The sequence below is a fragment of the Trachemys scripta genome, chromosome 7, assembly GCF_013100865.1.
Source record: "Trachemys scripta elegans isolate TJP31775 chromosome 7, CAS_Tse_1.0, whole genome shotgun sequence".
Classification (NCBI taxonomy): domain Eukaryota; kingdom Metazoa; phylum Chordata; order Testudines; family Emydidae; genus Trachemys; species Trachemys scripta.
The window spans coordinates 11,431,571-11,443,673 of NC_048304.1; the positions used below are offsets into that span (position 1 = coordinate 11,431,571).

Sequence of the window (12,103 nt, forward strand, 5' to 3'; positions counted from 1 at the left end):
GAATTCCCCCAACTCCCAAAATAGAAAACCCTAAAGTAGAATGTCTCTGATTAGACTGGTAGGAATAATAGATATATTTTATGTATAATGTGCAATAGAGAAGAGGTGAAGGAGATACTCCATATAAACATGATCTGTTGTTCTGTCCTGTGTCCCAAGGTTGCTCCCAAACATAGGAACGTCATTGGCTTATATGATAACATCCTTTCCATGGATAAGTTGAAGCACTGTCATAGTTCTAAGTTGTGTCAAATTACAGTACATGGAAGGCAAAATTAAATGCCTATACTGTTAATGACGAACTTGAATCTTCAAAATCCACTAATTTCAGTCCTAGTCAAGCAGCAGTTAATAATAGCACCTTACGGCTGGGGGGGGAGGAACCCCCACTTGTATATCTTAAGGGTTTCAGAGATAAGACTGTGCAGATATTCAGAGTGATATGGTGCATGTCTAAATATAGAGAAGGTCTTATCAGAACTCGAACATTGCTACCTGCAGACTTCTTGCTTTGTTTTAACTAAAAGGTGAAAAAGTTATGAATGCACAAGAATTTGAGGAAGCTATATTACAAGTCTGGTTTTCCTAACCAATTAATGACATAAATTACAACAGTTACTTAGCAACTCAATGCAGATGTTTTTAGTTTGTGCATTTTTCTTTTCACATATCAATTTGAAATGGTCAATCAAATGTTATAAATGTCAAAGCAATCCAATATCACTGAATCACTCTTGCAGGAAAAAAAGCGATGGGGCCAAATTTTCTGCTGCTGTAAATTGACAGAGCACCACTAATTCAGCAGTGTGACAGAGGGACTCTGGCAGCGTACCCCTTTTCCCCCCAGCTGCCCAATAGCACCCCTTTAGTGGAGCTGCATCAACATACACCAGCTGAGAATTTGGCCTATAATATTCCTCAGTTGTATGTGGTCATTTTCTTTCCTGAAGATCACATAAGTAGACTGAGACCTGATCCCAGAAGGTATTGAGCATTCACAGCTCCCATTGATTTCAAGTGGATTTGCACATATTCAGCATTAATCAGAATCAAGCTTGCAGGGAAGAATGAAATACTAGGTGTTTTCCTGGAAATCTTCAAACCCAGACATCAGATAATATTTCAAGGAGAAAACTTTCCAGTCCTGTGAGACCACTTTTAAGGTCTGGTAAGTTCAACATCTGAAGGACAGGTATGCCATTGTCACAAAAGCAGTTTCCTCCTCCTTTCTTTTATACTACTCTATGGAGGAAATTGATTAAGTCAATCAAGAAACAATGACCATACTGCTCTCAGAATGGTTGCTGCAATTAAAACTGAGTTACGTACTTCCATTACAACTCCTGCTTTTGGGGTGGACATTATACTTTTAATACCAAGGAGAAAGGTGTTCCCCGTTGTTTTCCCTCCAATTCCCCTATTTCTACAGTTTGAGCTAAGCATGCAGGAGGATTTTGGAGCAATCTGAAAAATGGTAAAAAAAAAAAAAAAAATTCAAACTTCTTCATGAAAAATATCCTTGGTAATTTTTAAATAACTCCAACCAACTCGAATCTGAATCCTTCCTGCCCCATCGGATGTCACTTACAAGGTCTGCCATCCTTGTTGTCACTCAAGGCTGCTCTTTGCATGTCCTCCTTGCTGTGTCCCATAAATTTTCCCTTTCTTGCAGCGTACCTCGTTGGTGTTTTCTCCAGCTGCCCAAAAGCACGCCTGCCATTGCACATTCCTTGGTTTCATTCTTAAAATATTGTTCCAAATATTTCTGACTTCTTGTGTGTATAACTTTGGATGTAAGGAGTTGTTGAACTCTGGACCAGCTCTAATGGCTTTGCACATTTTGTCCACCATTTTTACTGCAGCAGAGTAGTATTACAGTAAAGAATTGCATATGGCAATGCAAAGTGATTATTCCACCATATGTGCTAAAATATCAAGTCACAAGGGACCTTGCAATGTGTTGCTTTTATATTTTGTTACTTTTGAAGATTCATATCTCAGTGCTTGGAGGGAGGGGGCTTTAAAAATGTTTTTATGTACATTAATGAAGCCACAAAGAGAATGATTCTTGGAGGGCTTGGTGACTTTCTCTTCTTCCCTGCAACGTCTTATGTTCCAATGAACCAATCATTATACAGTGAAACGACTGGAGATGTAATGGCCAGCATCCCAGCCCTGCCCATATCATCAGGTTCTGCAGCAAACCTGATGGTTCCTGGCATGCTGTATTCCCACACCAGAGGGCTTGTCTACACTGCGAAGCTGTCGACAAAACTTTTGTCTTTCACAGGTACTTAAAAAGCCCTCCCGCAAAAGACAAAAGTTTTGCCAGCGCAAGCAGCAGTGTGAATGCAGCTTTGTTGGCAGGAGCGATCTCCTGCTGACAAAGCTAAAGCCGCTCGCTAAAGTGCCGATAAAGTACCGACAAAGCTGTGTCGACCCAGCCTTGTCGCTAAAAGATGCGTGGTGTAGTCAAGCCCTGAGTAAAGCTCTTAAACATAATTCTGGAAATTACTGTATCTCCTACAGTTTATTCTATACACAGAAGCTTCCTCATTTCTCTAGTGATGCTGTAGCTAAGAAGACATTTCTTACCAACCAGAGAAACTCCTCCTCCTGATATAGACGCCAACTCCGTGGGTGCTCCGGGGCTTCCCACAGGGAAAAATTGGTGGGTGCTCAGCACCCACCGGCAGCTCCCCGCCCAGCTCACCTCCGCCTCCACCACCTCCTCCCCTGAGCGCGCCACGTGCCCGATTTTTCCCTCATCTCCCAGCGCATGCGCCACAAAACAGCTGTTTTGCGTGGCTGGGAGGGAGAGGGAACGCGCTCGTGGAAGAAGCGGGGCCGGGGGGGATTTGGGGAAGGGGTCCAATGGGATAGGGAGGGGGCAGAGTTGGGGCAGGGACTTTGGGGAAGGGGTTGGAATGGGGGCAGGGAAAGGGTAAAGTTGGGGTGGGGCCAGGGGCGCGCAAGCACCCACTGGTGTCGGGGAAAGTTGGCGCCTATGCCTCCTGATAAGAGGAATACAGGCTAACCGAACTATGCCAAATTGTATAGTTAGGAACATATTCTAAGAAAAACAATCTGCTTTTACAGTAGAACCTCAGAGTTATGAACATCTCGGGAATGGAGGTTGTTCGTAACCCTGAAATGTTTGCAACTCTGAACAAAACGTTACGGTTCTTTCAAAAGTTTACAACTGAACACTGATTTAATACAGCTTTGAAACTTCACTATATAGAAGAAAAATGCTGCTTTCCCTTTATTTTTTAGTAGTTTACATTTAACACAGTACTGTACTTGCTTTTTTTGTGTGTGTGTCTCTGCTGCTGCCTGATTGCGTACTTCCAGTTTCAAAGGAGGCGTGTGGTTGACTGGTCAGTTTGTAACTCTGGTGTTCATAACTCTGAGGTTCAACTGTAGTTTTCAGCAGCTTGGTTCCCTTTTATTAAATTAAAATTCTGGAGGATACTGCCTTCGTAAAGACCCCAGTATTATGGACCAGGTCCTCAACTAGTGCAAACCTAACAACTTCATTTGACTGGATCTATGCTGAGGATCTGTCACATATCCATTTTACCTACCCACGGACTCCCTCTCACTGCAGCATCAATGCAGGTTTGAATACAGTAAAATAAAAGTGCATAGGAGTTAAAACAAGAGATCTCTGTTCTCACCTTTCTGGATATTGGCTACTTATACATTTTAAAAATGTAATCCTCAGTGTTTCTGTTAGTGTGTGGCTTTTTCACGGGGCTCTGAAGGAGGTCAGACTGCAGCACAGCCTCCGGTTCGGAGAGGCTTCTGTGGCCTAGGACCCAGCTCCAAAAATACCTTGTTAATTCATCCTTGCTCCTTTCTTCCCAATGACTTCAGCATAAACCATGTGCCTACATGCAAGGGCAGAATGTGACCAACTTTATCAATAGGTTTGAATAATGGTATGTTTCAGTGAGGATCAAACACAGTTTAAATAGCCTGAGGTTTTTCTTTTAGATGTATTCAGACTTTGATGTATTCAGACTGACTTTCTTTATCAAACGAAATATTCATTTTGGGTGAAACATCACCACCTCCCCTTCAAACACATGCACAAAAGCCCTCACCTCTCGCCACCTCAAACCTCAATGCCTGCCTCTCCAAATGCAAGACACACGTCTTAGACCTTGTTTTCAATAATAAAAACACACAGCAGAGCAGACATGAAATAAATAAATAAATACATATTTTAAAAAACCATCCTCACACTTTCTCCTCAAGGATGAAAAAGGAGAGGGGGGAGGGAGAACACATGCAAGTCATGTAACTTAATGCACATCTGGAAGGTGCTCAAACACTATGTAGATCAGATGGTGTCAAGGCTGATTCCCAACTCTGGCACTTCAAGTGCAGAAGGTGGGGGCCCACAAGGATTCTAAAAATTAATACTGGCTACTCCAGGCTTATATTAAACTCCCAGGGTTACAGCTGCTCTCTGACCTTGGCTTGGTAAACGCTGCCACCACCCAAATGCAAAAAAACCCTTTTGAACCCAGGAAGGAGCACTTGGGAATTCCTTCCTGTGGAGCACCCTCAAGCCCTTTCACCCCCACCTCCAGCGAAGAGCCAAGAAGGAAAACAAAGGAAATTAGCTGTTGCCACCAGCTAATATATGCACAAACCTCTTAGGACACCAAAACTCCAATCCTGTTCTTAAAAAAGGTAAATTTTATTAAAAACAAAAAAAGAAAATATATCTGGAACTTAGGCTTCTGATAGATTTTAAAAGAGCAATTCCAAAAATTAAGCACCCCAAATACCTTTCTTGGGGGTTCAGCTTAAAGGTTACAAGCAAACAAAAGCATCTGGGATTAGCACAGAGGAGTCCACTAGCCATAAGAAATAAACAGAAATAAACCTAATTGCGTCTTTCTGAACATTCCTGATCTACTTACACATTTGGTGGGTTTCAAATAAGTAGTCCTAGGTATGATCTATGATTATACCTGGCTTAAAGCTTCTCATATAGCATAACTGCTCCCTGTTCTTCTCTTTCCTGGAGAACCACAACAGAGACAAAGGGGAAGATTTTTTCCCCCATTTAAAAAAGTTCTAGCCTTCCCATTGGCTCTTTTGGTCAGGGGTCCACTCCCTTTCCTTTATCTGGGGGACTTTTTAACCCTTTACAGGTAAAGCAAGCAGAGAACAGCCACCAAGAGGAACTTTATAGCTAACTGGCTGACTGGGTGTCTATAAAAGGGAGCTTTCCCCCCTCCCCCTTCATTTATCACAGATGGTATAAGAACCTGAATAAAATAAATTAAAACACCTGATTAATTGGGCTTTGTGCAGAGATCTCTGCTGGGATTATACGTAGGAAGGGGAATGGAATTCCCCTTTCCTCAGTGGATGGACGGTCCACAGCCATATTTCCTCCTATGCAGGTTTTTGAGCCACTAGATCTACATAATTGCAGCTTCAGTGGTTCTGTTCCCAGTGCACTCTCCCCTCCCCCACCATATGACAGTCTATTCAAACCCCTTCCACAGCACACAGTTGGCCTGTTTTTGATCCCTTAGTGCAATCTCATCATGATGGTCAACTGGTATAGAAGGCCTTGTGGACATTCTTAAACCACCATTTAATTTCCCCATTGATTCATACTTTGAATAGAATGGTGAGGAGGCCTCTCTTCTATCTAGAGTGGTTCCACATCACTACCAATGAGCAATAATTCAGTCTGGAAAGCCAGAACGTTTATTTTTAAACTAACCTGCACAGAGAACTCAGGCCATTGTAAAGTAAATAGATGGAACAAATATAATGTGCACAAACACATTAACACAGTTCATTAATGACCATTCTATTTGAACAATGAGGGCTTCAACCTTGACCAAGCAACTACAGCTTATAGCAAATATTTGAGGTATAAATAATAATAATAATAATATTGGTAATGACAATGCACATTTTGACTAGGTACAGCAATTTCTGAACCTGGAATCAAATGGAGAAGTCAATTATTCTATATTTTACTACTCCTAGACCAGGTGTTCTGGGACCAGAAAGTGTCTGTGTCAAATATATGTGCCTTACGAGGTGTTTATAGCCTCCATCCTGTGCTGCACATATTATGCTGGCATCATTGTCTGAATAAATAATCCAGGACTAAATAATCTGGAAGCAAGCCACATCCCAAATTGGTGCAACATCTCTTGCAGTAGGTGATCACCTGGTCAACATGGTCTTTTTCAAAAATCTCTAGTGCACAAAGATGCATGTTTCCTGATTGTACATGTTTTGACACTGGGCAGACTGAAACTATGAACATCGGAAAGTTGCCCAAAATGCCATGAAAGACATGTAATTGACTGACCGCTAGACCACAAGTTTGTGGTGACACAACACCTCTTGGCTTTCTGCACATTACGCACTGCTTCAGAAAACTGCACAACAGCCTTTTTGCAGCAGGGCTGAAAATGAACCCAGCCGTGTTAGTCAGTTGCATCCAGAGATTTGATAAAAGTATTGCTGGAAATTACACACTGTGGACATTATTATCGATTGGTAACAGAACTGTGACGTTTCACTCCATATTCTTTATGAAAATATGCTTATGATATGAATAGGACATAACAGATGTACTTTATGCAAGATGGGTCTTGTAAGATCATTGGAAAGGTTATAATTTACTGAATATGATAATCCAATTTGTATGCCTGTATCATTTCTGTATCTGAAATTAGGAATATTGACTATGTATCTGTATTTCAACTATGCTACTTTGGGTGACGCCCACTACTAACACTTCAGGTACAACAATGGAGAAGCCAGACAGGGCTGATGACCCATCAGCAAAAACAATGGACTGTGAAAAGGCTTGGCCTTCCTGCAGACATTCCATACTGTCACTGACTCACGGACGCTGTGAAACTATCAGGTCTTGTCACTTGATATTAAACATTACCTGGGACTTCTTGTAACTTTCCACTGGAAGGGAAGGGGTGTCAAGTTTGGGAAACAAAGGATTCCCGCCTTATGTAAAGCCTATTTAAGGGTGGGGAAGAAGGCAAACCGGACTCCTCCTCTCCATAGACTGTCTGCCCAAGAAGAAAGACTGCTAAAGCCACCTGAAGGGAAGGCGGGGGGGGAGTCCAGACTGAAACAGCGGTCTGGTCTGAAAAGAAATATAACGGGAACTCTGAACCACAGGAACTTTGCAACCTGCCTAAAATAACATTTAGGGGTAAGAAATTACATTTTGTAACCTGTTCCTTTAAGTATATTGAGCTTAGCTTGCGTGTTTGATTTCATTTGCTTAGTAATCTGCTTTGTTCTGTCTGTTATCTCTTATATTCATTTAAAATCCACCGTTGGTAGTTAATAAACTTATTTCTTGTTTATAACAATCTAGTTTATGTAAAACCAAGAAATGGTAGGTAAATTGTATAATGGCTGACAGGGGTCAGGCTGGAGACTCTTGCCTATATGCTCGGGGTCTTACTGATCGCCATATTTGGGGTCGGGAAGGAATTTTCCTCCAGGGCAGATTGGCTGAGCCTCTGGAGGTTTTTCGCCTTCCTCCGCAGCATAGGGCAGGGATCTCTAGCAGGAGGGTTTCTGCCGATTGAAGTCACCTAAAACAGGATTGGGGACTTCAACAGCAGAGTCCAGGGAAGGGGTAGGGACGGTTTTATGGCCTGCAGCATGCAGGGGGTCAGACCAGATGATCATAATGGTCCCTTCTGACCTTAAAGTCTATGAGTCTAACTGGGGGGGGAGGGGACAAGAAGTTGTGCATATCTCCCTCCACATTGAGGGAGGGGGCGAATTTCATAAAACCTTTGGGTTTGTACCCCTGAAAGGGAGTGGGCACCAGAGTGTTGGGGCTGAATCTTTCCAGAGTGGATCTCTGTCTCTCTGTGCAGCTGGGTGTGGCCCTGCCCGTGCGCTTGACTGGAAGAGGCTTGTGAGCCCAGCCCAGCAAGGCCAGGTAAAGGGGACCCAGGCTGGCAGAATAGGCTGACTCAGTGGCACCCCAGCACATCAGGTGACACCCCAAAAGGCCCTGTCACAAGTACCTTTCATAAAATTGCATCCCACAGTACTTTACAGAACTAAATAATGCAGCCGCAAAGTTATCAGCAGAGTGAGAGAAGTTCAGATAAGAGAGCAAAGGTGTGGGTTTTGGAACAGATTTAAGATGAAGCTGATGAGGTAGAGAGATATAAATAGGCATTCCAGATGGTGGCAGCTGTAGAGAAGGATTTCACATCAACTACAGAGCAAGAGGGGGGACCAGATGAGTGGAGGGAGCAGGGCCGGGTGCAGAATGAAAGAAATGGGGAGGGGGTGAGAAAAGATCTATGAGTTAGGGGTTATGGTTGAGTAAATCCAAAGAATGCTTTTAAAAAAAGGCAGTTTTGATCTGACTTGGATCCACTGAGTGTAGGGTCTGTGATTTCTTTTATTAGTTTCATTTCGTTATTAGCCTGCATTGTCATCAGATACCATCTACAGACTTAAAAAAGCATATCCCCTATTGAGATGATGATGTTTTTATCTGACAAACACTGATCTTTTTTTCTTCCCATTAATTTCTAATGGGGTAGAAGATTATAAAAAGAAGTTTTGTTTTGTTTACATTGCTGTTTGAACATCAGCAGCGTCAAAGATGTCAATGCAGCTCTCTGAACAGAGCTTGATAAGTTTGCTGCTGCATCTGTGGATGTGGTAAGTTGTGAAAAGCCTAAGATGTGTTCTCAGTGCTTTCATCGTGAAGTTAATTGGTTTCTTGGTGCTCCCCTCATGTGGAAGACTTGTTCTGATTAATAGTTTGGGGTTACTGAAACCCTGTGCTGTATAACTCTGCTTCCTGAAGAATCTGCTTCTGGTCACCTTGATTTTATAAGCAGCAGGTAGTTCAAAGTCAAGATAAATTTAAATTACTTAAATCCAACTTTTGAAATCCCTATTATAGATGGTTCAGAAAAAAGAAAGCTCAAAGTAGATGGCCCATACTTGGACATACAGTAGAACGTCCACACTATTTGGTTTCACATCATGGAAAGCTCATTGCTAGCGGCTATCGATTGTGCAGTTTACTTGAGGTGTGTCTGCGTTGTGTAAGGGCTAATCCTAGTGACATCATACTGTGGAAAGCCATATTATGGAAAACCCATTCTGAATGATTTAAGGTTATGGAATGCTGGATCTGGAAAGCGCTGAGTCACCAAAAGTCTTTTGCAAATGATTCTGTTTAGTGTTATGCCCAGTAAGTTGACTTCTGGTGATTCGATATTGTGAGTCCTGGAAATCCCATTTGTGGTGTTTACAGGGTTCTTTGGGAAGGGAAGTGAGAAAAGGGATTGTGACCTGGATAGACGACCACTCCTGTAGTATCTTCAGATACTACTGAGCTGTCCCATTAGAAATACATACATAGAAACAGACTGTGGCAGTTAAAGACCAGAGCTCATCATCATATTTCAAATGACTTTTTTTTTTGTTACGCTCACTTAGCAATTACTTCTTAATGACAAGCATAACATTTCTGAGGCTTGGTCTACACTACCCGCCCCAATTCGAACTAAGGTACGCAACTTCAGCTACGTGAATAACGTAGCTGAAGTCGAAGTACCTTAGTTCGAACTTACCTTGGTCCACACGCGGCAGGCAGGCTCCCCCGTCGACTCCGCGGTACTCCTCTCGCCGAGCTGGAGTACCGCAGTCGACGGCAAGCACTTCCGGGTTCGACTTATCGCGTCCAGACTAGACGCGATAAGTCGAACCCAGAACTTCGATTTCCAGCCGTCGAACTAGCTGGTAAGTGTAGCCAAGGCCTGACTCTCTCTAGCACCCTACACATCAATTCCCCAAAACACATCGAATAGCACCATGAGTTCTGAGCACACGTAACTCCGTCATTCCCCAGTAAAAGCATTATCTTACAAAACCCAACCATAAGAAAACGCAGAGATGGTAGGAAACAACAAATGGGCTTAAAAAGAAACGGCGTGCAAACTATGTGGTGTGGGGAACGGCCCAGAAATAAGTGTCACTTTAACATAATCCATGACAAGAGCTTGAAGCATTTTTTAAAAATCACAGAGATAAACACAGGAAATATATATATATATTTCCCCCTGGATTTTGATAACTCCCTCTTTCTTTTCTAAGGCCGGTCCTGTTTCTTCAGTTGGTGGCGAGCAGCTAAGCTGTAAATATTTGCCCTTCACCCAGACCCGCCAGCTGGCTAAGGCTGCAGCTGACAGGCCAGGCTGTGGGTGAGGAAGGGGGGAGAAAATAGGTCTCCAAGAAAAAAGAAATGCTGATTACTTACCAGACCTTCCTCATGGGGGAAGAGAAGAAAACTGCATTCAACAGGGTGCCACACTCACACGCCCCCCCACTCCAGGAGCCCCAAAGTCTGGCACTTGGATGCTTTTTTTCCCCACTAGTGTATCTGCCCCAAAGCTGTGGCTCAACCCCAGGGTGAAGGATAAAACAAGCTGCCCAGGCGGGGGGACTCCAGTCCAAATCAGCCCCCCTGTCGGGATGAAAGTAGGCGCTGTGGGGTGACTGAAGGAAAGAGGGTTAGAAGGAAAGACGGAAGGAGGGAAGGGGACAGGGGGCAGAGAGAGAGAGGAGCACCTGAGGGCGCTGACTCCTGGGCCGAGCCGTGCGGGCACCCAGCGAGGGCGGCTGCCCCCCCACCGCCGCCCCTTTACCTTGCAGGGCGGCGCGGCCAGGCTGCGGCTGAGCGAGTCCAGGCGGGCGCTGTACTCGGTGAACTTCTTCTGGTAGCGCAGCGCTGTCATCTGCAGCTCCAGCTGCACGGCCGAGAGCTGGGCCAGCAGCGACTTCTCCCGCTTGCCGGCCCGCAGCGCCTCCTTCTTCAACTCCTTCTCCAGCCCGCCGACCTTCGCCTGCAGGCAGCGGTTGTGGCCCTGCAGGGCTTCCAAGCAGCAGTGGCCGCCGGCGCGGTGCTCCCGGTGGGTCAGCACCAAGCCGCAGCCCTGCTCGCAGATGCCCACCGGCCTGGCCTCGCAGCTCTCCCGCATGTGCGCGTCCACGTCGCGGCGGTTCAGCACCTCGCTGCACCCCGGGTGGCGGCAGCGGGCCGGCGAGTAGTCGCAGCGCTCGGCGTGGGCGCCCAGCTGCTGCAGCTTCACTACCTGCTCGCAGCCCCGGGCGTGGTGCTCGCACTTGATGTCCAGTTTGAGGATGAGGCTCTTGAGCGGCAGGACGTGGTTGAGCTCCTTGGTGGAGATGCGCTGGCACTGCACCGGGCAGCGGCCCTGCTGCACCACCCAGGGCAGCACGCAGCCCGCGCAGAACACATGGCCGCACGGGGTGGTCAGCGGGTCCTCCAGAACTTTGTTGCACAGGTTGCACTTGAAGTCGGGATCCACCTCCCCGCTGAAGCGATCCAGCTCGAACCCCATTCTCCAGGCTCGGCCAAAGCCACCCGAAATGTGGGGCTGGGGGAGGGACGGGCGGGGGGGGGGGTTCACACGCTCACCAGCCGCCCTCCCCCCAGAAAAGGGACTGCCGAGATCATCGGGAAGGATTGCCACCGCGCTTTGATTTCCCTGCGGCGCATCGGGAGCAGCCCAGACTGGCTGGCTGCAGGCTGTCGACTGGCTCAACTAATTGCCGGAGACTTCCTTGCAAAGGGCTTGGGAGGAATCCTCTCTACCGCATTGACTCGAGTTAATGCGCACCGCTTCGCGGCGCACAAGTTCTGCCCCGCCTCTTGTTCAGGGCTGGCAGCGGGTGCGATCGTGGGAGGAGGGGGGAAAGACCCTGTGGCCCCAGCTTTTAGCAAGGGGAGAGGGGACAATAGGGTGACCAGGCAGCAAATGTGAAAAATCGGGACAGGGGTGGGGGGGGGGGGGGTAATAGGAGCCTATATAAGTAAAAGACCCAAAAATCAGGACTGTCCCTATAAAATCGGGACATCTGGTCACCCTAGGAGACAACAGTATCTTTGTTGCCCCCCCCCCACACCAGTTTCCAGCTGCCTGGAGAGGGGAGGGAGGCAGCCGCAGAATGGGGGCCAGAGGACAGTGCCGGTGTTTCCCCCCTGTGTTTTCTGGAACTGGAAAACTGCTCTGTG

At 45.8% G+C, this 12,103-nt stretch overlaps 1 protein-coding gene across 1 annotated transcript in view; it reads right to left on the reverse strand.

Moving 5' to 3' along the window:
• PDZRN3 (PDZ domain containing ring finger 3) overlaps positions 1–11,652 on the reverse strand; it is a 201,876-nt gene extending 190,224 nt beyond the window's left edge. Inside the window, exon 1 of the mRNA XM_034776215.1 lies at positions 10,713–11,652. Within this exon, the coding sequence (XP_034632106.1) occupies positions 10,713–11,429 (717 nt within the window). The 5' untranslated portion in view covers positions 11,430–11,652. The remainder of the gene's footprint in view (positions 1–10,712) is intronic.
• Between the last annotated feature and the right edge of the window lie 451 nt (positions 11,653–12,103).